The sequence below is a fragment of the Watersipora subatra genome, chromosome 5, assembly GCF_963576615.1.
Source record: "Watersipora subatra chromosome 5, tzWatSuba1.1, whole genome shotgun sequence".
Taxonomy (NCBI): domain Eukaryota; kingdom Metazoa; phylum Bryozoa; class Gymnolaemata; order Cheilostomatida; family Watersiporidae; genus Watersipora; species Watersipora subatra.
In genome coordinates this window covers 31,100,432-31,125,426 of record NC_088712.1, presented here as the reverse complement: position 1 = coordinate 31,125,426, position 24,995 = coordinate 31,100,432, and the positions used below count along the sequence as shown (strand labels likewise).

At 36.5% G+C, this 24,995-nt stretch overlaps 1 protein-coding gene across 1 annotated transcript in view; it reads right to left on the bottom strand.

Moving 5' to 3' along the window:
* LOC137397278 (cap-specific mRNA (nucleoside-2'-O-)-methyltransferase 2-like) overlaps nt 1-24,121 on the bottom strand; it is a 53,252-nt gene extending 29,131 nt beyond the window's left edge. The window contains exons 1-3 of the mRNA XM_068083567.1: nt 24,101-24,121; nt 22,910-23,099; nt 6,798-6,888 (exon numbers count right to left, since the gene is read on the bottom strand). Coding sequence (XP_067939668.1) covers nt 6,798-6,888; nt 22,910-23,099; nt 24,101-24,121 — 302 coding nt within the window. The remainder of the gene's footprint in view (nt 1-6,797; nt 6,889-22,909; nt 23,100-24,100) is intronic.
* Nucleotides 24,122-24,995: the final 874 nt, after the last annotated feature.

Below are 24,995 nucleotides of genomic sequence, written 5' to 3'. Positions count from 1 at the left end.
ATGCCATGATACAAATCAACATTCGTAGAAACCACAACGCTAACTAATATGCCATGATACAAATCAACATTCGTAGAAACCACAACGCTAACTAATATGCCATGATACAAATCAACATTCGGAGACACCACAACGCTAACTAATATGCCATGATACAAATCAACATTCGGAGACATCACAACGCTAAGCACAGTTTGTTCAGCGCAGAGACGTTCGATCAAATGTTTCCACCAGGTTATTAAGCAAGAAAAGAGGAGTGAAAAGTTTCAGAACAGCAATTATGTCAAAATTATGCCAAAAATTTCCCTCCCAATAATGTGTGTTGGGCCTGTTGGCTCTGTAAAAAAAATGCTTTCAGTAGAATGTGGCTTCTACCTCAAAATTTACTACATGTGAAATCTTTTATGAGAATCTTGAATAAAGTTTCTTGAAATTTTAAAGTTTTTCAGACCTTCTCAAATTTTAGTATGTCATAATACAACATCTTATTTATATAAAACTTGAAAACGAATTTTAAATCGGCTTATTGATCCGATTGATCTTATTGATATATTGACAATTTTGGGACGTCTCGTCGGGATATAAATGCATGCGACATAAGAACACCATAATAGTCATAAAACACTATTGAATTCGGTAGCACAGCTTGATGTGACACCCTGTTTACTGATTTGAATGAATATAGTACCCTGTTTTGTATACTTCATCCTCCATACTTCATTTATCTTAGCCTGTCTCTTCTCATCAGTCATATTGTAATAATAATTACAACCCCCTTTAATTGTTGTTTTCCACTTTTTTCCCTGCTCTCTGCATAGCGTTTGGTAACTTTTACACTCTTTTAATTTAGGTGGCATGTTTCTAAAATGCCTATTTCAAATGGCATATGTTAGTTGCACCAGTAGCATAATATACCAGGTAGCATACATAGCTATTATAGCACTTTATTCCTAAACCGATCTGAGTAAAAACATTATTGTTTAGTTGATATACAGAAATTAACAGAGATTTAATTTAATTCAAATGAAATTGTATCAATAAACAGATGCTGGAGTCAATAAATCTATCTATATTTATAGAATAATATTTAATATTTATTTTCTTTTTTATCAATTTCACGAACTAAAATTAGTAACTTATCATGTGACTTGTTAAGTTCTTGATAACTAGCATTTGAAACATCAACAACCCATGTAAGTATTTTATAGAATATAAACGATAAAGATTTGCAGCATCTGAACCTCATTTACTCACAGCATCTGAGGTGATATTTTAATACAGCATTTTACAGTTTATATAAATGTAAATGGTAAATTACAATTGATAATGAACATACATAGCGCACACCGCAAACCCTCTAATTAAATGCCACCTCCATTTGAACGCCACCTCCAATTGACCCAGAGAAGAGTTGGAAAACAGAGCGCCACTCTCTAATTGAACGCCACCTTCATTTGACTGCCACTGACAATCTTTGATCTTTATGGACCCATAAAATCAAGTGATCAGCAGAAAAGTGTCCACAAAATTGTATTAATAATTAATCGTTTACCTCAATAACAATTAATTCTTTCGTTGTCCAACTCCAAAGCTTTCGTTTTCTTTTCTGTTAAAACTTTAAAAGCAACACCATAGAAATAATTAATAATGGTTTTAGGCTCATAGTAGTGCATTGTTTAACGCGGTCTTGATATTTCGAAGTACATGTATATAAAAGCTGTTTACATTTACGGTAGTAGATGAAGGACTAGTTTTGGGCCAAAGGTTACATTTAGCGAGCAAAACTTTTACCCTTTGCATTTATGCTTAATGCAACGCGTAAAAGTTTTGCTGCGCCCAAAAATTGTTTTGAGGCCAATATCAACTAGTTCAGCAGTGCAGAAGAAGAGTTGAGATCAGAAGATATAATGGAAGGTATTGGACAACCAGAAGTTTGTTCCATCGAAAGCAACCATCAGAATGCAGCTATCTGATCTAGAATGCAAGTATTTTTGTTTTGAACATGTCAATTTTTGTTTCTCCCTGTATTATAAGTATGGTTCGTTCATGTCACTTGTTCATGAATATATATTTGTAGCATTTGATAGATTATCATTCTATAGCTTATAAATATACAGATTTATAGCATGTTATTTAATAGCATCCTTGCGGCTATCTTAACACGGCTTACAATGGATCGATGCTCATAAATCCACTTCTATTGCACATAAAAAGTTAGTTTTGGCTGCAAACTGTAGCAAACATATCAATGAGTGCAACGAGCTTTTATTCAACATTGTTAAATATCGATATAAAATAAAAATATGTCTTCAAATTGAAAATGAAATAAAAAACTGAAATAAAAACTGAAAGCTCTAACAAATTGCAAAGAAGGACACAGGCTATAATATCATCGCAGATGAATTGCAAGCAATATATATCAACTGGTAGAGATATTTCTCGGCTTACTAATGCACGTTTTATATAGAGATACTTGACAAGTTGGAGGCAAGTTAGCAGATTTATTGCATCCAAAAGGTTTAAGATCGCTCCACCGGAAAAAGAGGGCAAAATATAGGCGACATTCGCTTCGCCAAAATTCCGATGACCATTTGAAAAAGACAACGCCAGCCTTATTTGGACGCCACCTCCGAATGACCGCCACTAAAGAAGGGTTGAAAAATAGAGTGTTATGGCATTTAATTAATGGTTTTACGGTATATTAAAAATAAATATGAAATATTTGTTCGATGTTATATTGAAACAATATCATTCAAGTTTATGTAAAAATAAAAAATTAATAATTCAGGAACAATATAATATTTATATTCATTTCGTTAAAAATAAAATTAATTAGTTTTTTAACGTTTGCTTTGCTATATCATATTTACCAAGAAAATAACATATGACCAGAATATCTCAAAAGCTCAGTAACTTATTTATTAACGTAAGGCAAGCACGTGGTAAACAGTATATTATATATTAAATTTATTTTAAATTGAAAATTTACTAGTCATACCTCAACTTACGAGCTTAATGCGTTCTGGGACTGAGCTCGAATGTCAATTTACTTGCATGTAAGTGCAATTTATTTATATATAGAACAATTAAATATATATAATATATAGGTCGGTTCGCATACTGTCATCCGGAAAATATAGTATGTGTCATGCAAGTGCCAAGTATTACTGGTACTTTGCCAACAAACATTATGCTTTTTAGCTAAAGCTTTATACAAGCTAATATTATATAGTACTGTCTCATTATAGCTATTAATAATGCTTGTAGCTTTTTACAAAGCTTTTCTATGACCAAACATATAAATACTTGGGTTTTCTGTTATCAAATCAGTTGTCTCTGGAGTGTGCAATAAACCATTCCTCTAATTTAATACTCTATTTAATTGCTTCTGTGCAGAAACATAACAGTATGGTTCTTGGAGTCTGAGGTACTCATCATAGAAATAATATGTACATGGAGAACTAATGACACTGATTCCTTTGTCATCTTCATTCGTTCTCTGGAGTTGTGCTACTTTTGCCTGCCACTAGCATCATTATCGTCACTTTCGTAGTTGATAAATAAGCGGTAAGAGCAAACAACAACGAATATGAGAATTGTGACGTCACAATTTTCGAGACTGCCAGTAAACTTTTTCGCGGTAGAGCTCTGGGGAAATCCTATAAACACCAACCAATGTCTGTCTTACCATGGCAAACAATAGCTCATTCGAAAGCCAAGACTCTGATGTATTGAAATATACAATAAAGAAATTATGTAATTTATGTGCTTTAACCATGTCCCGAAAAGAACGAACACAGGTGTCACCAGCCAATTGTTTGTTTTTAGTCCAAAGCATGAGCAGTCTCTCCATCTCGTCGTGAAGATCGCTACGCCGTTTGGAAACTATGGTTAGTCTCTTTGCAGGCTTAATGCCCTTAATATTATCTTTTTGTTTGACAATTTTGCATGTTGTGGATGTATTTCTGTCATATTGGCGAGCCAGCTCAATTATGCGTACACCTTTTCCATATTTTTCAATAATTTCAGGTTTAATACCAATTGTTATCATTCACTTTTTCTCTGCATTATCCTTCATTGTACCAGTTGGCTTTCAGTCTATACAAAGTACTTTTATTTCACATAATCCTGCACTGATGATTGGGCACAAAAAACAAGTTGCAAAAGTATAACACGAGCAGTTGAAAAATACAGAATGATACTGTTCTCATAAGACACCTTTGACATACTTCGCCACTGACTCGTCTGCTCGTATCTCAAAAGTGGTTCATATGTTATTGCTAAAACTTGCTTATAAGCTGGCTCGTTGTTGCCAAAACCGTTTTTACCATAACGGATAACGCTGAACTTGCCATGGCGAGAAACGTATATATTTTAATAACATTTATAGTCAGCACACAAATCGCCAAATTTTCAGTTCGAGATAAATTATTGTTGATTTCAAGGGGCGGAACCAATTAGCCCTAATGAAAAAAAGTTGAAGCATTGTGTTGCATATGCTTAGGTGCCAAAATATTTCTTAACAGAGACATCGTAACGCGTGGGCGCAATGCTAAAATAATTAGCGTGTGCAAACACTACATGGTATATAATAACTACTTAGATCATTATGCTTTGTATAGCTCAGTGGTAGATGGGCTAGATTTTAAACTTGTGGTAGCAACCTCCTCGAGTTCACGTCCATCAGATTACAGGAATTTTAATTGCAAGTTTTTATAGCTGGACATGCACAACAACAACAGATACACACACGAACAACTTTGAGAAATATATTCAATATATTTATAATACAGTCAAACATGGATAACTCGCCCACGGATAGCTCGAACACATGGTTAACTCAAACGGTTTCTTTGGTCCGTTCCCATGTAATGATAAATTGCTTTAGATAACTCGACCTCAACTCTGTTAACTCGAACAGTTTTCTGCCCAACGGCTACCGAGACGGTTGTTATCGATTTAGAAAATCACTTTATTCCAAGTCATAGAGGTAAACCTCAACTTTTCGTAAATCATAGGCATCGTTATTACCACCGTTGGCAATATATATTTGTCAACGACTTTTCTAAAGGTTTAGTGAATTTTGATTTTTACCAAACATCCGCTTAGCGATCGCCTTTCGGAAGCATGGAAAAGTGAGGTGACCTTCGCATAAACTTCAAGAAAAATCGGCAAAATTGATCTCGGTTAAAACGCTCTTGACAAAGAAAAAGATGTCTTTTCTTCTGAGCATTTCAACAACGATCAAGTTTTGCCAATTTTAATCTAAAAAAACGTCCTGGCAATAACATCACCTCAAACAACAAAACAATCTCAAGTGATAAAAAAATCTCCTATGCTTTTTGATAAAAAAGTTTTAAATTTTACATTAGAAGCATTTAATTTGAAACAAGCCATTTATGCTTTTGATTTCTATTATAGTTTGTATATGTGCATGTATCTACTAATAAATAAATAAATACATAGACTTGTTACAGTGCTCTGATAACTTGAATGCTCTGATAACTCGAACACTTTCGCTCGGTCCCGTGAAGTTCGAGTTATACATGTTTGACTGTAATTGCAATTATACCGTGCAAGAACTACTAGGAGTTTAAAATATTATGTTTTTCACAAAAAATAATGAAAAAACCAAAAAACTATAAAAAACCGGTTTTTTCAGCTGGTTTAAACTGCTCGGTTTAAACCCTTGGTTTAAACCGAGCCAACACGCTTTACAAAACTGGTACTTGAAGATTAACATGCTTGTGAATTATATTCAAACTGTAACAAAAATTGTTTCACTTTACTTTAAGAGCATTTTGCAATTTGTTTTACCTTTATACAGAGAAGAGCAATAAAAACTGAATGAGGCATTGAATAAATTGCCATCATCTCCTCAATGACCAAAAAAACCTTGATTTTTATGCTAATATTTATTATATTGTACACTTTCTGATAGAATATAATGTGAAGAATATGAAAATAAAGAAATATTTTGTCAAATTACATGCTAAAGTGTATTTTCAGTCTAATCTTTATAGGAGTTTCCGAAATCTGGCGATTCTCATAATAACATTTTTTACCCACATAACAAATATTACTTTCTGACATCAAATTTATACTTTAAAACGGTCATGTGTTAGAGAGGAAATATTACTTCCTGATATCAAATTTATACGTTGAAACGGTCATGTGTTAGGGAGGAAATATTACTTTCTGACATCAAATTCATACGTTGAAACGGTCAAGTGTTAGAGAGGAAATATTACTTTCTGACATCAAAATTATACGTTGAAACGGTCATGTGTTAGTGGGGAAATATTACTTTCTGACATCAAAATTATACGTTGAAACGGTCATGTGTTAGTGGGGAAATATTACTTTCTGACATCAAATTTATACATTGAAACGGTCATGTGTTAGAGAGGAAATATTACTTCCTGATATCAAATTTATACGTTGAAACGGTCATGTGTTAGGGAGGAAATATTACTTTCTGACATCAAATTTATACGTTGAAATGACATTAAATGATGCAATTAGCACCAGTTTGTCTTGAAGGGGCGTAACAAGGCATAGCTGATAATAAAACTCTTGTCAAATCTAGGCTAATATTTTTTATAACGGTTCTTAGAGTGGACTGACACGGCACTAAAGGCCCTACATCGTAATTTGAAATAATTTACAGTCTGCGGCTTACATCTACTATTGGAGTGTTTTGTTTGTTTCACAGTGCTAGCCTTAGCTCTTTCACGATATTAGCCTTAGATGTTCCAGATTATAAAAATTAAAGTGCTATATTTAAGCGCACATACCTATCATCAGGAATCATCTGTCCTAGCCTGCATTTCTCATGATAAGGATTGAGGGTGTTGGCCAGCCAGTGGTGCTTGAGCCCCCTGTACTCTAGTGAAAGAGACATGCTTATCAAAAACCCTCTGTAGACATGCCACAAGGATTGCATAAAAGTGCGCCATTTCTATCAATAACATTCCGCAAGAATAAGGCTATCGAGGATAGATGGAGACAAGCAAAAGGTGGTACTTCACTAGTTAAAACTACAAAATACATGTACAGTAGACAATCCCATAACGTATAACTCCTATAACGTAAATTTCACACAATACAGAATGTAAAGATTTTCCTTCATACTATGTAACAAATTCCATATAACGGAGTGTCAAGTCAGTGCAAGTTCTCAAGTTAAATTTGAATAACAAAAATCTCATAGTTAGTCTTTAAAATATCGCTTTCTCTTTGCGGCATCTGGGAGAAAAAATATAGGGTTATATATAGGGTCATATAGGGTTGTATAGTTATATATATAGTTATGTCTATTATACTATGTCTATTATACTATGTCTATTATACTATGTCTATAACTATGTCTATTATACTATGTCTATAACTATGTCTATTATACTATGTCTATTATACTATGTCTATAACTATGTCTATTATACTATGTCTATAACTATGTCTATTATACTATGTCTATTATACTATGTCTATAACTATGTCTATTATACTATGTCTATTATACTATGTCTATAACTATGTCTATTATACTATGTCTATAACTATGTCTATTATACTATGTCTATAAGTATGTCTATTATACCATGTCTATAACTATGTCTATTATACTATGTCTATAACTATGTCTATTATACTATGTCTATAACTATGTCTACTATACTATGTCTATAACTATGTCTATTACACTATGTCTATAACTATGTCTATTATACTATGTCTATAACTATGTCTATTACACTATGTCTATAACTATGTCTATTATACTATGTCTATAACTATGTCTACTATACTATGTCTATAACTATGTCTATTACACTATGTCTATAACTATGTCTATTATACTATGTCTATAACTATGTCTATTACACTATGTCTATAACTATGTCTATTATACTATGTCTATAACTATGTCTATTATACTATGTCTATAACTATGTCTATTATACTATGTCTATAACTATGTCTATTATACTATGTCTATTATACTATGTCTATAACTATGTCTATTATACTATGTCTATAAGTATGTCTATTATACCATGTCTATAACTATGTCTATTATACTATGTCTATAACTATGTCTATTATACTATGTCTATAACTATGTCTACTATACTATGTCTATAACTATGTCTATTACACTATGTCTATAACTATGTCTATTATACTATGTCTATAACTATGTCTATTATACTATGTCTATAACTATGTCTATTATACTATGTCTATAACTATGTCTATTATAAATACAAGTTCCCTGGCAGTCTAGCTCGTTGTGAGAGATTGCCAGGCATGTCCATAAAGCACAGAGAAAAAGTAGCTGAAAAATTACCTAAAAATAATTGAAGACGATTGATTAGTGCAGGTGTTACAGTGTCGATATACCTGAATGTCATGAGTTGTAGTCTCGTCAAAAAGTATCTTTTATGCTAACCTTGAACCATGTCGATGGATACACAGATGGACAAACTATGTCTATTATACTATGTCTATAACAAAGCTATATACTTATAGCTACCATATTTTTGTTTGGCTCTATTTTTGCCATATAAAATGTTTTACTATTTTTTCTTTGAAGAAGTGACATTGCTGTCTAGAAAAAAATAAGAAAAATCAATGTAAATTGTAAATTGACATTGGAGGTGTGTCTCCTTAACTTATCGTAATTTTACTGTAGTCATGGACCATAAACCGAGTGATAAGAAAAAAAGAAAGGATGCCGATAAAAACCAATACTACTACTGTACTGTCATTAAATACTACTACTGTACTGTCATTAAATACTACTACTGTACTGTCATTAAATACTACTACTGTACTGTACTGTCATTAAATACTACTACTGTACTGTCATTAAATACTACTACTGTACTGTCATTAAATACTACTACTGTACTGTCATTAAATACTACTACTGTACTGTCATTAAATACTACTACTGTACTGTCATTAAATACTACTACTGTACTGTACTGTCATTAAATACTACTACTGTACTGTCATTAAATACTACTACTGTACTGTACTGTCATTAAATACTACTACTGTACTGTCATTAAATACTACTACTGTACTGTCATTAAATACTACTACTGTACTGTCATTAAATACTACTACTGTACTGTCATTAAATACTACTACTGTACTGTCATTAAATACTACTACTGTACTGTCATTAAATACTACTACTGTACTGTCATTAAATACTACTACTGTACTGTCATTAAATACTACTATTGTACTGTCATTAAATACTACTACTGTACTGTCATTAAATTAAAATGTTAAGTTTAGTTTTCTCTTTATGAAGGGCCAAGGGGTGAGCTTAGAATGACCTTGGAACGAATTAGGCAATTTACATGTAGGCCTAGGTATTTTACTGTTTGTATAATGCAAAATCCTTATAACGTAAACCTTCTCGGAACGGATTATTTACATTATAGGCGTGTTCACTGTATTGGAGTGTCCACTGTATTGCCCTCATTTGAAAAAACGAAGTGACTAGCAAACCTCACTAGAAACAAATGCTTCCAGCAGACAAAAGAAATTAAATTCATAGATTTTTCATTGAATAATCTAAATGGAGTCACAGGATAATAAGTATTCAATGTTTGAGGCTAAATGGGAACTTCCACGTTCTAATGGCACATTTGAATATTCTACGGATAGTGATACGAGGTTGATCAATTATTCACCGGGTTTCCTCGCTTCAAATGGATTCGCAGTTGACCTCTGCCGACGAACTCGCACCCTAACATTCCAACAATTCGGAATTGCACTTTATCGATTTTTTCAAGACTAGCAATGCACTCCTCAAAATAGAACTTGCTATAGTAGACTCTCTCGGGTAACAGTCACTTTTTAATTCAAGCTTTGTACACTTGTTGCACTAACTCAACCAAGATACCTCATCAGAATTTATTTTATTATTAATAATATTAATTTTCCTCTATATTACAAAACAGCAACGGAATTTACTACTTGCTATACAACTATTACTTCAGAAGTCGTATGAACAACAACCGTTTTTAGTAAAAAAAAACGTTTCCTATGCTAGACGAGTTAAGCCTAGGAAGAGGTCAGCACCAGTGTAGAAGGAATCTGTACAATCGGTAGGTTCAGTTATTTAATAAATAAGGTAAAAAAATAAATAAAACGGATGGTATTCGAAAGCCAAGACTCTGATGTATTAAAATATATATAATAAAAAAATTATGTAATTTATGTGCTTTAACTAATGCTGTCCTACACTTTATGTCACGTATGATAACTCCACATTATACAAAAACCAAAACAATCATTGTTTACTAACTTTTGAAAATTGTATTGCATTAATTAAATTTTATGGGAAGGAAATGTGTCAGAATACGAAACAAACAGGCTAAAATATGAAAGACCTGCCGCATCTCGAAAACTCTTTTGTAAATCGAAGCAAAATTTCTACCAGAAGACATTTAGTAACTTGAAGTTTTTGTATGTAGTCTTTCGTAAGTTGAGGTTTCACTGTATTAGTATTTAGGTTACCAGTTTTGTTAATGGATGATTAATATATGACAAACTACAGTAAATTACTGTGCCAAAATAACAAAATTAAAGATGGGGTCCTCTTTCATTCTCACGAGCGCTATGAAAAAGCAGACAAGTATTTATATCACAGAGTTGTTCATGCTATCTCTACTCTTTGTACTACACGAAGCCTGAACAGCTATGAAAATTGTCTGTTATAGTATATTATAGCAACAAGATGGTTTATAGGTCCACGTTTAATATTGGCTGATCATTCGTAATTTGGCTCATGGGTCTGATGGTTCATCTTGAAAGGAAGCAAGACGCACCATTCCTGTTTTGTAAAGATGCTATTCTATTATCCTGGTACAGTAACAAACAACAAGCACCAACTGCTGTCATATAAAAGCCTCTCCTACCAGACTCTCAAATCAGCTACCATATTGGATACTCGTTTGGCAGCCTATGCGTTTCGTTGAATGCGTTGTCATCCTATTTGGCTGGTTGCATAGTTCAGGGTCATCATATGCTCGCATTCTAAAGTTATTTATCGCTCAACAAGTATATATTATAGCTCCTCCGTATACAGAACCCAAAAGGTATGTTTACTCAAAAGTTTTCATGTCAAAGATTAATCTGCAAAGTTGTTGGTTTGTATTCACTGTCAGTTTCACTTTCAGTAGTCAGTTTCACTTCATGTAATACTTCTTTTATTTTACTAGCATTCTTACGTAACTCATTAATCCTTCTCATTTTCAGTTTTTACCAGCTTGTTTTAGACATTTTTTAGTCAAATTAACATAAAAAACCTGTCCTTTTCACTACACATCTGATTCTTGCCGCATTTGAAATCTCTCAACATTCAGCAGTTACAATACTCTAAACTGGTTACAAATTTGACTATTGATTACTGCAAGCAGAATGAGCCTGGAGGCATTATGGAAAATCGAGAAAGGTGCCAAAAATACATCAAAACACTGGTGTGGCTCTCATAACACATATAGCCATATAAGTTGTCTTATAAATTACACTTGTTAATAGAGGCTACCCGACGTTTTTAAAAATTAGTGTTTGTAGCTGTCATAACTCTGTTTGAATAGAGTTGCTAGTTGACTTGTGAATAGAGGTGCTAGTTGACTTGTGAATAGAGGTGCTAGTTGACTTGTGAATAGAGGTGCTAGTTGACTTGTGAATAGAGGTGCTAGTTGACTTGTGAATAGAGATGCTAGTTGACTTGTGAATAGAGGTGCTAGTTGACTTGTGAATAGAGGTGCTAGTTGACTTGTGAATAGAGGTGCTGGTTGACTTGTGAATAGAGGTGCTAGTTGACTTGTGAATAGAGGTGCTAGTTGACTTGTGAATAGAGGTGCTGGTTGACTTGTGAATAGAGGTGCTAGTTGACTTGTGAATAGAGGTGCTAGTTGACTTGTGAATAGAGGTGCTGGTTGACTTGTGAATAGAAGTGCTAGTTGACTTGTGAATAGAGGTGCTAGTTGACTTGTGAATAGAGATGCTAGTTGACTTGTGAATAGAGGTGCTAGTTGACTTGTGAATAGAGGTGCTGGTTGACTTGTAAATAGAGGTGCTAGTTGACTTGTAAATAGAGGTGCTAGTTGACTTGTGAATAGAGGTGCTGGTTGACTTGTGAATAGAGGTGCTGGTTGACTTGTGAATAGAGATGCTAGTTGACTTGTGAATAGAGGTGCTAGTTGACTTGTGAATAGAGATGCTAGTTGACTTGTGAATAGAGGTGCTAGTTGACTTGTGAATAGAGGTGCTAGTTGACTTGTAAATAGAGGTGCTAGTTGACTTGTGAATAGAGGTGCTAGTTGACTTGTGAATAGAGGTGCTAGTTGACTTGTAAATAGAGGTGCTAGTTGACTTGTGAATAGAGGTGCTGGTTGACTTGTGAATAGAGGTGCTGGTTGACTTGTGAATAGAGGTGCTAGTTGACTTGTAAATAGAGGTGCTAGTTGACTTGTGAATAGAGATGCTAGTTGACTTGTGAATAGAGATGCTGGTTGACTTGTGAATAGAGGTGCTAGTTGACTTGTGAATAGAGGTGCTAGTTGACTTGTGAATAGAGGTGCTAGTTGACTTGTGAATAGAGATGCTAGTTGACTTGTGAATAGAGGTGCTAGTTGACTTGTGAATAGAGGTGCTGGTTGACTTGTGAATAGAGGTGCTAGTTGACTTGTAAATAGAGGTGCTAGTTGACTTGTGAATAGAGGTGCTAGTTGACTTGTGAATAGAGGTGCTAGTTGACTTGTAAATAGAGGTGCTAGTTGACTTGTAAATAGAGGTGCTAGTTGACTTGTGAATAGAGGTGCTAGTTGACTTGTGAATAGAGGTGCTAGTTGACTTGTAAATAGAGGTGCTAGTTGACTTGTGAATAGAGATGCTAGTTGACTTGTGAATAGAGATGCTAGTTGACTTGTGAATAGAGGTGCTAGTTGACTTGTAAATAGAGGTGCTAGTTGACTTGTGAATAGAGGTGCTAGTTGACTTGTGAATAGAGGTGCTAGTTGACTTGTGAATAGAGGTGCTAGTTGACTTGTGAATAGAGGTGCTAGTTGACTTGTGAATAGAGATGCTAGTTGACTTGTGAATAGAGATGCTGGTTGACTTGTGAATAGAGGTGCTAGTTGACTTGTGAATAGAGGTGCTAGTTGACTTGTGAATAGAGGTGCTAGTTGACTTGTGAATAGAGATGCTAGTTGACTTGTGAATAGAGGTGCTAGTTGACTTGTGAATAGAGGTGCTGGTTGACTTGTGAATAGAGGTGCTAGTTGACTTGTGAATAGAGGTGCTAGTTGACTTGTAAATAGAGGTGCTAGTTGACTTGTGAATAGAGGTGCTAGTTGACTTGTGAATAGAGGTGCTAGTTGACTTGTAAATAGAGGTGCTAGTTGACTTGTGAATAGAGATGCTAGTTGACTTGTGAATAGAGGTGCTAGTTGACTTGTGAATAGAGGTGCTAGTTGACTTGTAAATAGAGGTGCTAGTTGACTTGTAAATAGAGGTGCTAGTTGACTTGTGAATAGAGGTGCTAGTTGACTTGTGAATAGAGGTGCTAGTTGACTTGTAAATAGAGGTGCTAGTTGACTTGTGAATAGAGGTGCTAGTTGACTTGTGAATAGAGGTGCTAGTTGACTTGTGAATAGAGGTGCTAGTTGACTTGTGAATAGAGATGCTAGTTGACTTGTGAATAGAGATGCTAGTTGACTTGTGAATAGAGATGCTAGTTGACTTGTGAATAGAGATGCTAGTTGACTTGTAAATAGAGGTGCTAGTTGACTTGTGAATAGAGGTGCTGGTTGACTTGTGAATAGAGGTGCTGGTTGACTTGTGAATAGAGGTGCTAGTTGACTTGTGAATAGAGGTGCTAGTTGACTTGTGAATAGAGGTGCTAGTTGACTTGTAAATAGAGGTGCTAGTTGACTTGTGAATAGAGGTGCTGGTTGACTTGTGAATAGAGGTGCTGGTTGACTTGTGAATAGAGATGCTAGTTGACTTGTGAATAGAGGTGCTAGTTGACTTGTGAATAGAGATGCTAGTTGACTTGTGAATAGAGGTGCTAGTTGACTTGTAAATAGAGGTGCTAGTTGACTTGTGAATAGAGGTGCTAGTTGACTTGTGAATAGAGATGCTAGTTGACTTGTGAATAGAGGTGCTAGTTGACTTGTGAATAGAGGTGCTGGTTGACTTGTGAATAGAGGTGCTAGTTGACTTGTGAATAGAGGTGCTAGTTGACTTGTAAATAGAGGTGCTAGTTGACTTGTGAATAGAGGTGCTAGTTGACTTGTGAATAGAGGTGCTAGTTGACTTGTAAATAGAGGTGCTAGTTGACTTGTGAATAGAGATGCTAGTTGACTTGTGAATAGAGGTGCTAGTTGACTTGTGAATAGAGGTGCTAGTTGACTTGTAAATAGAGGTGCTAGTTGACTTGTGAATAGAGGTGCTAGTTGACTTGTGAATAGAGGTGCTAGTTGACTTGTAAATAGAGGTGCTAGTTGACTTGTGAATAGAGATGCTAGTTGACTTGTGGATAGAGGTGCTAGTTGACTTGTGAATAGAGGTGCTAGTTGACTTGTAAATAGAGGTGCTAGTTGACTTGTGAATAGAGATGCTAGTTGACTTGTGAATAGAGGTGCTAGTTGACTTGTGAATAGAGGTGCTAGTTGACTTGTAAATAGAGGTGCTAGTTGACTTGTGAATAGAGGTGCTAGTTGACTTGTGAATAGAGATGCTAGTTGACTTGTGAATAGAGGTGCTGGTTGACTTGTGAATAGAGGTGCTAGTTGACTTGTGAATAGAGGTGCTAGTTGACTTGTAAATAGAGGTGCTAGTTGACTTGTGAATAGAGGTGCTGGTTGACTTGTGAATAGAGGTGCTGGTTGACTTGTGAATAGAGGTGCTAGTTGACTTGTGAATAGAGGTGCTAGTTGACTTGTGAATAGAGGTGCTAGTTGACTTGTGAATAGAGGTGCTAGTTGACTTGTGAATAGAGGTGCTAGTTGACTTGTGAATAGAGGTGCTGGTTGACTTGTAAATAGAGGTGCTAGTTGACTTGTAAATAGAGGTGCTAGTTGACTTGTGAATAGAGGTGCTGGTTGACTTGTGAATAGAGGTGCTGGTTGACTTGTGAATAGAGGTGCTAGTTGACTTGTAAATAGAGGTGCTAGTTGACTTGTGAATAGAGGTGCTAGTTGACTTGTGAATAGAGATGCTAGTTGACTTGTGAATAGAGGTGCTAGTTGACTTGTAAATAGAGGTGCTAGTTGACTTGTGAATAGAGGTGCTGGTTGACTTGTAAATAGAGATGCTAGTTGACTTGTGAATAGAGGTGCTAGTTGACTTGTGAATAGAGGTGCTAGTTGACTTGTGAATAGAGGTGCTGGTTGACTTGTGAATAGAGGTGCTAGTTGACTTGTGAATAGAGGTGCTAGTTGACTTGTGAATAGAGGTGCTGGTTGACTTGTGAATAGAGGTGCTAGTTGACTTGTGAATAGAGGTGCTAGTTGACTTGTGAATAGAGGTGCTAGTTGACTTGTGAATAGAGGTGCTAGTTGACTTGTGAATAGAGGTGCTAGTTGACTTGTGAATAGAGGTGCTAGTTGACTTGTGAATAGAGGTGCTAGTTGACTTGTGAATAGAGGTGCTGGTTGACTTGTGAATAGAGGTGCTGGTTGACTTGTGAATAGAGGTGCTGGTTGACTTGTAAATAGAGATGCTAGTTGACTTGTGAATAGAGGTGCTAGTTGACTTGTGAATAGAGGTGCTAGTTGACTTGTGAATAGAGGTGCTGGTTGACTTGTGAATAGAGGTGCTGGTTGACTTGTGAATAGAGGTGCTGGTTGACTTGTAAATAGAGATGCTAGTTGACTTGTGAATAGAGATGCTAGTTGACTTGTGAATAGAGGTGCTAGTTGACTTGTGAATAGAGGTGCTAGTTGACTTGTGAATAGAGGTGCTGGTTGACTTGTAAATAGAGGTGCTAGTTGACTTGTGAATAGAGGTGCTGGTTGACTTGTAAATAGAGGTGCTGGTTGACTTGTAAATAGAGGTGCTAGTTGACTTGTGAATAGAGGTGCTAGTTGACTTGTGAATAGAGGTGCTAGTTGACTTGTGAATAGAGGTGCTAGTTGACTTGTGAATAGAGGTGCTAGTTGACTTGTAAATAGAGGTGCTAGTTGACTTGTAAATAGAGATGCTAGTTGACTTGTGAATAGAGATGCTAGTTGACTTGTGAATAGAGGTGCTAGTTGACTTGTGAATAGAGGTGCTAGTTGACTTGTGAATAGAGGTGCTAGTTGACTTGTGAATAGAGGTGCTGGTTGACTTGTAAATAGAGGTGCTAGTTGACTTGTAAATAGAGATGCTAGTTGACTTGTGAATAGAGGTGCTAGTTGACTTGTGAATAGAGGTGCTAGTTGACTTGTGAATAGAGGTGCTAGTTGACTTGTGAATAGAGGTGCTAGTTGACTTGTGAATAGAGATGCTGGTTGACTTGTGAATAGAGGTGCTGGTTGACTTGTGAATAGAGGTGCTGGTTGACTTGTAAATAGAGATGCTAGTTGACTTGTAAATAGAGATGCTAGTTGACTTGTGAATAGAGGTGCTAGTTGACTTGTGAATAGAGGTGCTAGTTGACTTGTGAATAGAGGTGCTAGTTGACTTGTGAATAGAGGTGCTAGTTGACTTGTGAATAGAGGTGCTAGTTGACTTGTGAATAGAGGTGCTAGTTGACTTGTGAATAGAGGTGCTAGTTGACTTGTGAATAGAGGTGCTGGTTGACTTGTGAATAGAGGTGCTAGTTGACTTGTGAATAGAGGTGCTAGTTGACTTGTGAATAGAGGTGCTGGTTGACTTGTGAATAGAGGTGCTAGTTGACTTGTGAATAGAGGTGCTAGTTGACTTGTGAATAGAGGTGCTAGTTGACTTGTGAATAGAGGTGCTAGTTGACTTGTGAATAGAGGTGCTAGTTGACTTGTGAATAGAGGTGCTGGTTGACTTGTGAATAGAGGTGCTAGTTGACTTGTGAATAGAGGTGCTGGTTGACTTGTGAATAGAAGTGCTAGTTGACTTGTGAATAGAGGTGCTAGTTGACTTGTGAATAGAGATGCTAGTTGACTTGTGAATAGAGGTGCTAGTTGACTTGTGAATAGAGGTGCTGGTTGACTTGTGAATAGAGGTGCTAGTTGACTTGTGAATAGAGGTGCTAGTTGACTTGTGAATAGAGGTGCTAGTTGACTTGTGAATAGAGATGCTAGTTGACTTGTGAATAGAGGTGCTGGTTGACTTGTGAATAGAGGTGCTAGTTGACTTGTAAATAGAGGTGCTAGTTGACTTGTAAATAGAGGTGCTAGTTGACTTGTGAATAGAGGTGCTAGTTGACTTGTGAATAGAGGTGCTAGTTGACTTGTGAATAGAGGTGCTAGTTGACTTGTGAATAGAGATGCTAGTTGACTTGTGAATAGAGGTGCTGGTTGACTTGTAAATAGAGGTGCTAGTTGACTTGTGAATAGAGGTGCTAGTTGACTTGTGAATAGAGGTGCTAGTTGACTTGTGAATAGAGGTGCTAGTTGACTTGTGAATAGAGGTGCTAGTTGACTTGTAAATAGAGGTGCTAGTTGACTTGTGAATAGAGGTGCTGGTTGACTTGTGAATAGAGGTGCTGGTTGACTTGTGAATAGAGATGCTAGTTGACTTGTGAATAGAGGTGCTAGTTGACTTGTGAATAGAGATGCTAGTTGACTTGTGAATAGAGGTGCTAGTTGACTTGTGAATAGAGGTGCTAGTTGACTTGTAAATAGAGGTGCTAGTTGACTTGTGAATAGAGGTGCTAGTTGACTTGTGAATAGAGGTGCTAGTTGACTTGTGAATAGAGATGCTAGTTGACTTGTGAATAGAGGTGCTAGTTGACTTGTGAATAGAGATGCTAGTTGACTTGTAAATAGAGGTGCTAGTTGACTTGTGAATAGAGGTGCTGGTTGACTTGTGAATAGAGGTGCTGGTTGACTTGTGAATAGAGATGCTAGTTGACTTGTGAATAGAGGTGCTAGTTGACTTGTGAATAGAGATGCTAGTTGACTTGTGAATAGAGGTGCTAGTTGACTTGTGAATAGAGGTGCTGGTTGACTTGTGAATAGAGATGCTAGTTGACTTGTGAATAGAGGTGCTAGTTGACTTGTGAATAGAGATGCTAGTTGACTTGTGAATAGAGGTGCTAGTTGACTTGTGAATAGAGGTGCTAGTTGACTTGTAAATAGAGGTGCTAGTTGACTTGTGAATAGAGGTGCTAGTTGACTTGTGAATAGAGGTGCTAGTTGACTTGTGAATAGAGGTGCTGGTTGACTTGTGAATAGAGATGCTAGTTGACTTGTGAATAGAGGTGCTAGTTGACTTGTGAATAGAGATGCTAGTTGACTTGTGAATAGAGGTGCTAGTTGACTTGTGAATAGAGGTGCTGGTTGACTTGTGAATAGAGATGCTAGTTGACTTGTGAATAGAGGTGCTAGTTGACTTGTGAATAGAGATGCTAGTTGACTTGTGAATAGAGGTGCTAGTTGACTTGTGAATAGAGGTGCTGGTTGACTTGTGAATAGAGATGCTAGTTGACTTGTGAATAGAGGTGCTGGTTGACTTGTGAATAGAGGTGCTGGTTGACTTGTGAATAGAGATGCTAGTTGACTTGTGAATAGAGGTGCTAGTTGACTTGTGAATAGAGATGCTAGTTGACTTGTGAATAGAGGTGCTAGTTGACTTGTGAATAGAGGTGCTGGTTGACTTGTGAATAGAGATGCTAGTTGACTTGTGAATAGAGGTGCTAGTTGACTTGTGAATAGAGATGCTAGTTGACTTGTGAATAGAGGTGCTAGTTGACTTGTGAATAGAGATGCTAGTTGACTTGTGAATAGAGGTGCTAGTTGACTTGTGAATAGAGGTGCTAGTTGACTTGTAAATAGAGGTGCTAGTTGACTTGTGAATAGAGGTGCTAGTTGACTTGTGAATAGAGGTGCTAGTTGACTTGTGAATAGAGATGCTAGTTGACTTGTGAATAGAGGTGCTAGTTGACTTGTGAATAGAGATGCTAGTTGACTTGTAAATAGAGGTGCTAGTTGACTTGTGAATAGAGGTGCTGGTTGACTTGTGAATAGAGGTGCTGGTTGACTTGTGAATAGAGATGCTAGTTGACTTGTGAATAGAGGTGCTAGTTGACTTGTGAATAGAGATGCTAGTTGACTTGTGAATAGAGGTGCTAGTTGACTTGTGAATAGAGGTGCTGGTTGACTTGTGAATAGAGATGCTAGTTGACTTGTGAATAGAGGTGCTAGTTGACTTGTGAATAGAGATGCTAGTTGACTTGTAAATAGAGGTGCTAGTTGACTTGTGAATAGAGGTGCTAGTTGACTTGTAAATAGAGGTGCTAGTTGACTTGTGAATAGAGGTGCTAGTTGACTTGTGAATAGAGGTGCTAGTTGACTTGTAAATAGAGGTGCTAGTTGACTTGTAAATAGAGGTGCTGGTTGACTTGTGAATAGAGGTGCTAGTTGACTTGTAAATAGAGGTGCTGGTTGACTTGTGAATAGAGGTGCTAGTTGACTTGTAAATAGAGGTGCTAGTTGACTTGTGAATAGAGGTGCTGGTTGACTTGTGAATAGAGGTGCTAGTTGACTTGTGAATAGAGGTGCTAGTTGACTTGTGAATAGAGGTGCTAGTTGACTTGTGAATAGAGGTGCTAGTTGACTTGTGAATAGAGGTGCTAGTTGACTTGTGAATAGAGGTGCTAGTTGACTTGTGAATAGAGATGCTAGTTGACTTGTGAATAGAGGTGCTAGTTGACTTGTGAATAGAGGTGCTAGTTGACTTGTGAATAGAGATGCTAGTTGACTTGTGAATAGAGGTGCTAGTTGACTTGTGAATAGAGATGCTAGTTGACTTGTGAATAGAGGTGCTAGTTGACTTGTGAATAGAGGTGCTAGTTGACTTGTGAATAGAGATGCTAGTTGACTTGTGAATAGAGGTGCTAGTTGACTTGTGAATAGAGATGCTAGTTGACTTGTGAATAGAGGTGCTAGTTGACTTGTGAATAGAGGTGCTAGTTGACTTGTGAATAGAGGTGCTGGTTGACTTGTAAATAGAGGTGCTAGTTGACTTGTAAATAGAGGTGCTAGTTGACTTGTGAATAGAGGTGCTGGTTGACTTGTGAATAGAGGTGCTGGTTGACTTGTGAATAGAGATGCTAGTTGACTTGTGAATAGAGGTGCTAGTTGACTTGTGAATAGAGATGCTAGTTGACTTGTGAATAGAGGTGCTAGTTGACTTGTGAATAGAGGTGCTAGTTGACTTGTAAATAGAGGTGCTAGTTGACTTGTGAATAGAGGTGCTAGTTGACTTGTGAATAGAGGTGCTAGTTGACTTGTAAATAGAGGTGCTAGTTGACTTGTAAATAGAGGTGCTGGTTGACTTGTGAATAGAGGTGCTAGTTGACTTGTAAATAGAGGTGCTGGTTGACTTGTGAATAGAGGTGCTAGTTGACTTGTAAATAGAGGTGCTAGTTGACTTGTGAATAGAGGTGCTGGTTGACTTGTGAATAGAGGTGCTAGTTGACTTGTAAATAGAGGTGCTAGTTGACTTGTGAATAGAGGTGCTAGTTGACTTGTGAATAGAGGTGCTAGTTGACTTGTGAATAGAGGTGCTAGTTGACTTGTGAATAGAGGTGCTAGTTGACTTGTGAATAGAGATGCTAGTTGACTTGTGAATAGAGGTGCTAGTTGACTTGTGAATAGAGGTGCTAGTTGACTTGTGAATAGAGATGCTAGTTGACTTGTGAATAGAGGTGCTAGTTGACTTGTGAATAGAGATGCTAGTTGACTTGTGAATAGAGGTGCTAGTTGACTTGTAAATAGAGGTGCTGGTTGACTTGTGAATAGAGGTGCTAGTTGACTTGTAAATAGAGGTGCTAGTTGACTTGTGAATAGAGGTGCTGGTTGACTTGTGAATAGAGGTGCTAGTTGACTTGTAAATAGAGGTGCTAGTTGACTTGTGAATAGAGGTGCTAGTTGACTTGTGAATAGAGGTGCTAGTTGACTTGTGAATAGAGGTGCTAGTTGACTTGTGAATAGAGGTGCTAGTTGACTTGTGAATAGAGATGCTAGTTGACTTGTGAATAGAGGTGCTAGTTGACTTGTGAATAGAGGTGCTAGTTGACTTGTGAATAGAGATGCTAGTTGACTTGTGAATAGAGGTGCTAGTTGACTTGTGAATAGAGATGCTAGTTGACTTGTGAATAGAGGTGCTAGTTGACTTGTAAATAGAGGTGCTGGTTGACTTGTGAATAGAGGTGCTAGTTGACTTGTAAATAGAGGTGCTAGTTGACTTGTGAATAGAGGTGCTAGTTGACTTGTGAATAGAGGTGCTAGTTGACTTGTAAATAGAGATGCTAGTTGACTTGTGAATAGAGGTGCTAGTTGACTTGTGAATAGAGGTGCTGGTTGACTTGTGAATAGAGGTGCTAGTGGACTTGTGAATAGAGGTGCTAGTTGACTTGTGAATAGAGATGCTAGTTGACTTGTGAATAGAGGTGCTAGTTGACTTGTGAATAGAGGTGCTAGTTGACTTGTGAATAGAGATGCTAGTTGACTTGTGAATAGAGGTGCTAGTTGACTTGTGAATAGAGGTGCTGGTTGACTTGTGAATAGAGGTGCTAGTTGACTTGTGAATAGAGGTGCTAGTTGACTTGTGAATAGAGGTGCTAGTTGACTTACTGTCGCAACAACATAACCAAAATTTAGTAGAAAATAGCTTTAAAAATTGACCGATAAACCATCAGAAAGCTGATGAGAAACAAAAACCTTTTTAACTCTCAAATGTAAGTGTAAAGCTGCAAATCTTTGATTATAACCAGTTGGAGTTTATTCCAACTGGTTAGAACTTTCATTCGCCAGTGGAACCTCGATTCTCGAACACAATCCATGCCAGAAGGTTGGTCGAACACCAAGTTGTTCGAGATCCGAAACAAGTTTTCCCATTAGAATTAATGTTAGTTTTAATCCGTTCCAAGTCGATTTAACAACCTCGGTAAAGTATTTTTTAACGTTTCACACCATAAACTGTACTGTATACTGCATACTATAAATAAAAATGGATAGATATAGATCGTGATCAACTTTAATAAAAGATTTTCTATCTAGGATGATGAAAGAAGAAAACAAAAAGTAAACGTTTCGTATGCTATGCTCTTAAAACCTCCAAAACATTAAAGGTTACGATAAAATACCAAAAATCACAGAAATTAATAATGAAACAGCAAAAAAAATGCAACAGATCTGTTACATCAAAAATCGTAGAAAAAAGAAAATATAAACAGCAATGGCGCGTTTACTTCACATCTTTGAAGAATAATCCTCCTCCAAAACAATGTAGGGTAACTCGACTGGAGGAGTGGTGTTCCTAGAAAATCTCTTCAGTAGAGGCGATGTCCTCCCAGATGGCTTCTTTTGGTAAAGAATTAATGACGCGAAACTTCTCCCTTTTTTGAGAACCTTCCGAAAGCGGTTCATAACAACGTCGTTAAACTTATAAACATGCTGTTTCCGAAGCTGTTCCGAAGGTTTAAATCAAATGCGCATGTCCCGATTTGGTCGAGAACCAAATTTATGGTCCAGATCCGAGACAAACAAATCCCAAATTTTTTGGTCGAAAACCGAGTTGGTCAAGAACTGAAGCGTTCGAGAACCGAGATTCCACTGTACTTTCATTTATCTCATTCATTTCTAGCTTTGACATTTTCATTGAACGAATACAATGAGCCTACCATCTGATTGGACAAATACAATGAGCCTACCACCTGATTGGATAAATACAATGAGTCTACTACCTGATTGGACAAAATGGTTTAGCGCACATATGAATCCACCAGGAGCTTCACAAAGATGCACACTCTGAAATGGAACAGACTTGTCCAAGTCATCCAATAGCCTCAGTGTAGACAAGAGTTCATAGAACTTGCACCATGCATTTGAACAGAATGGCTTAGGATTGATTTCCCTGGTCACGACCCTCACAACCTAGAATGGGAACAGAGACTTCATATGAGTAAAAAAAATTGCAGAAATTTGAGGAAAGTTATTGCAAACTTTTCTGAAACGCAATGTGAAACTTTTCTGGAACGCAATGTGAAACTTTTCTGGAACGCAATGTGAAACTTTTCTGGAACGCAATATGAAACTTTTCTGGAACGCAATGTGAAACGCCTAAAACACAAAGAGATTCAAATCTTGCAACATAATAAACTTGTCAGAGAAAAACAATTTTCTTTTCAAACTCTATTCCTCCTTCTAGATCATTGGTTCCCAAATGGTGGGGAATTATTTTCTTTTTCAGCGGAGAATTCTGGTCTTTATTTATAAATTTTTGTTGATACATTGTATTCGCAAAGCTGTGCATAATAGTTATATGCTGCATATTGTTGTTTGTTGTTAATAAACTGGGTGTTTATTACATTGCGTACTGTTTTATCATTTGTAGTTTCATCATACTTTCTATAATTTTGGGGAATTTCCCCTTCCTTTTCACCAATAAGATGCTGACCAGACCTTTATAAAGATGGTTAAACTACTAAATGCTGTGATACTTAATATTTGGTGCTGTGAAATGCAGAAATGACAAAATATGAAGAAGTATGCAGATTGGAAGCAAAATGAAGCCTGATAGAATAGGGGAATAGAGTTTTCGTAGTCTGAAAAGGGGGAAACCAGCAAAGTTTTAGGGGTCCAGTGACTTTGCCTCTACAGTGGTTGGTTTGGTGCTGATTGAATCGATAACCCTCAAAGTAACAAAGTAATAACCCTGCAAAAAACTTCACTTCACATCAAGGAGACATTTATTGCCACAATTTGGACTGTTTTAAGTTTGCAAAGTATAGAGAAGACAGAAATATAAATACAGTAGGCGCTCTCCTACCACGTAAATAATCCATTCAAGGAACATTTGCGTTATAGGGAATTTACGGTACTTTATACGAACAGTAAAATAAATGTCAATTGCCTAATCCATTCAAAGATCTTACCAAACGCACCCCTTTGCCCATACAGAAAGGAACAACTAGACTTAACTATTTAATTTGTTGGCTGTACCATAACTGCAATCTTATTGGTTTGCATCGACAACTTTACGATATATGGAATGTTTTACAAAGTACGAAGTAAAAATTTCACATAAATTCTTTACGTTATGTGGAATTTACGTTATATGAGGGTTATAATATACGTTATATGAGATATGCGTTATAAGAGAGTCTACTGTAATGAAGATCACTTCGTTGGAGTTCAATTTGTCATAGGGCGATACTTCAAATAGAGTAATACTTAGTCTAGCCTTGGAGGCAGGGTCCATACGAGATGTATGCTGGCTCCACTCTCGTATTTCATAACAGCACAGTTTATTCTTGACAGAGTTTAGTTCTTCTTTAAGCTTCATCATCTGCTCATCCTAGGCACAGGCAAAGGTTAAGGTCAAAAGGGACAAAGGTTTAAGGTCAGAAAATGACTTAAGGATTCATCAACCTACACAAATTGGGTTTGGCACTAATCCATAATAACTTAAAATAATTCACATTTACAACCCAAAGGCATATAAGTTGAAGTTAATTTGTAAGATCAACTTTTCAAAGTTCAAAGCTCAAGTTTTAAAAGTTAACTTGCACAGATTGAATAGAGTAGACTTTCCTAGAACATAGAGTAGACGTTCCTAGAGCACAAGTAGTGCAACATAACAACAGTGCAAAGGATGTGAGAGTCCATGAACAAAACCGTAAATAGATATGATAGTTTCCAAGCAAACAGGCCATTTTATATACATGCATCCTCAGGATACGATCCCCTGATATGCGATATTTTCACCTTGCAAAGTTGAACATGTTGATCTTTTCACCTCCCATACGAATCTTATTTCACCATACGAAT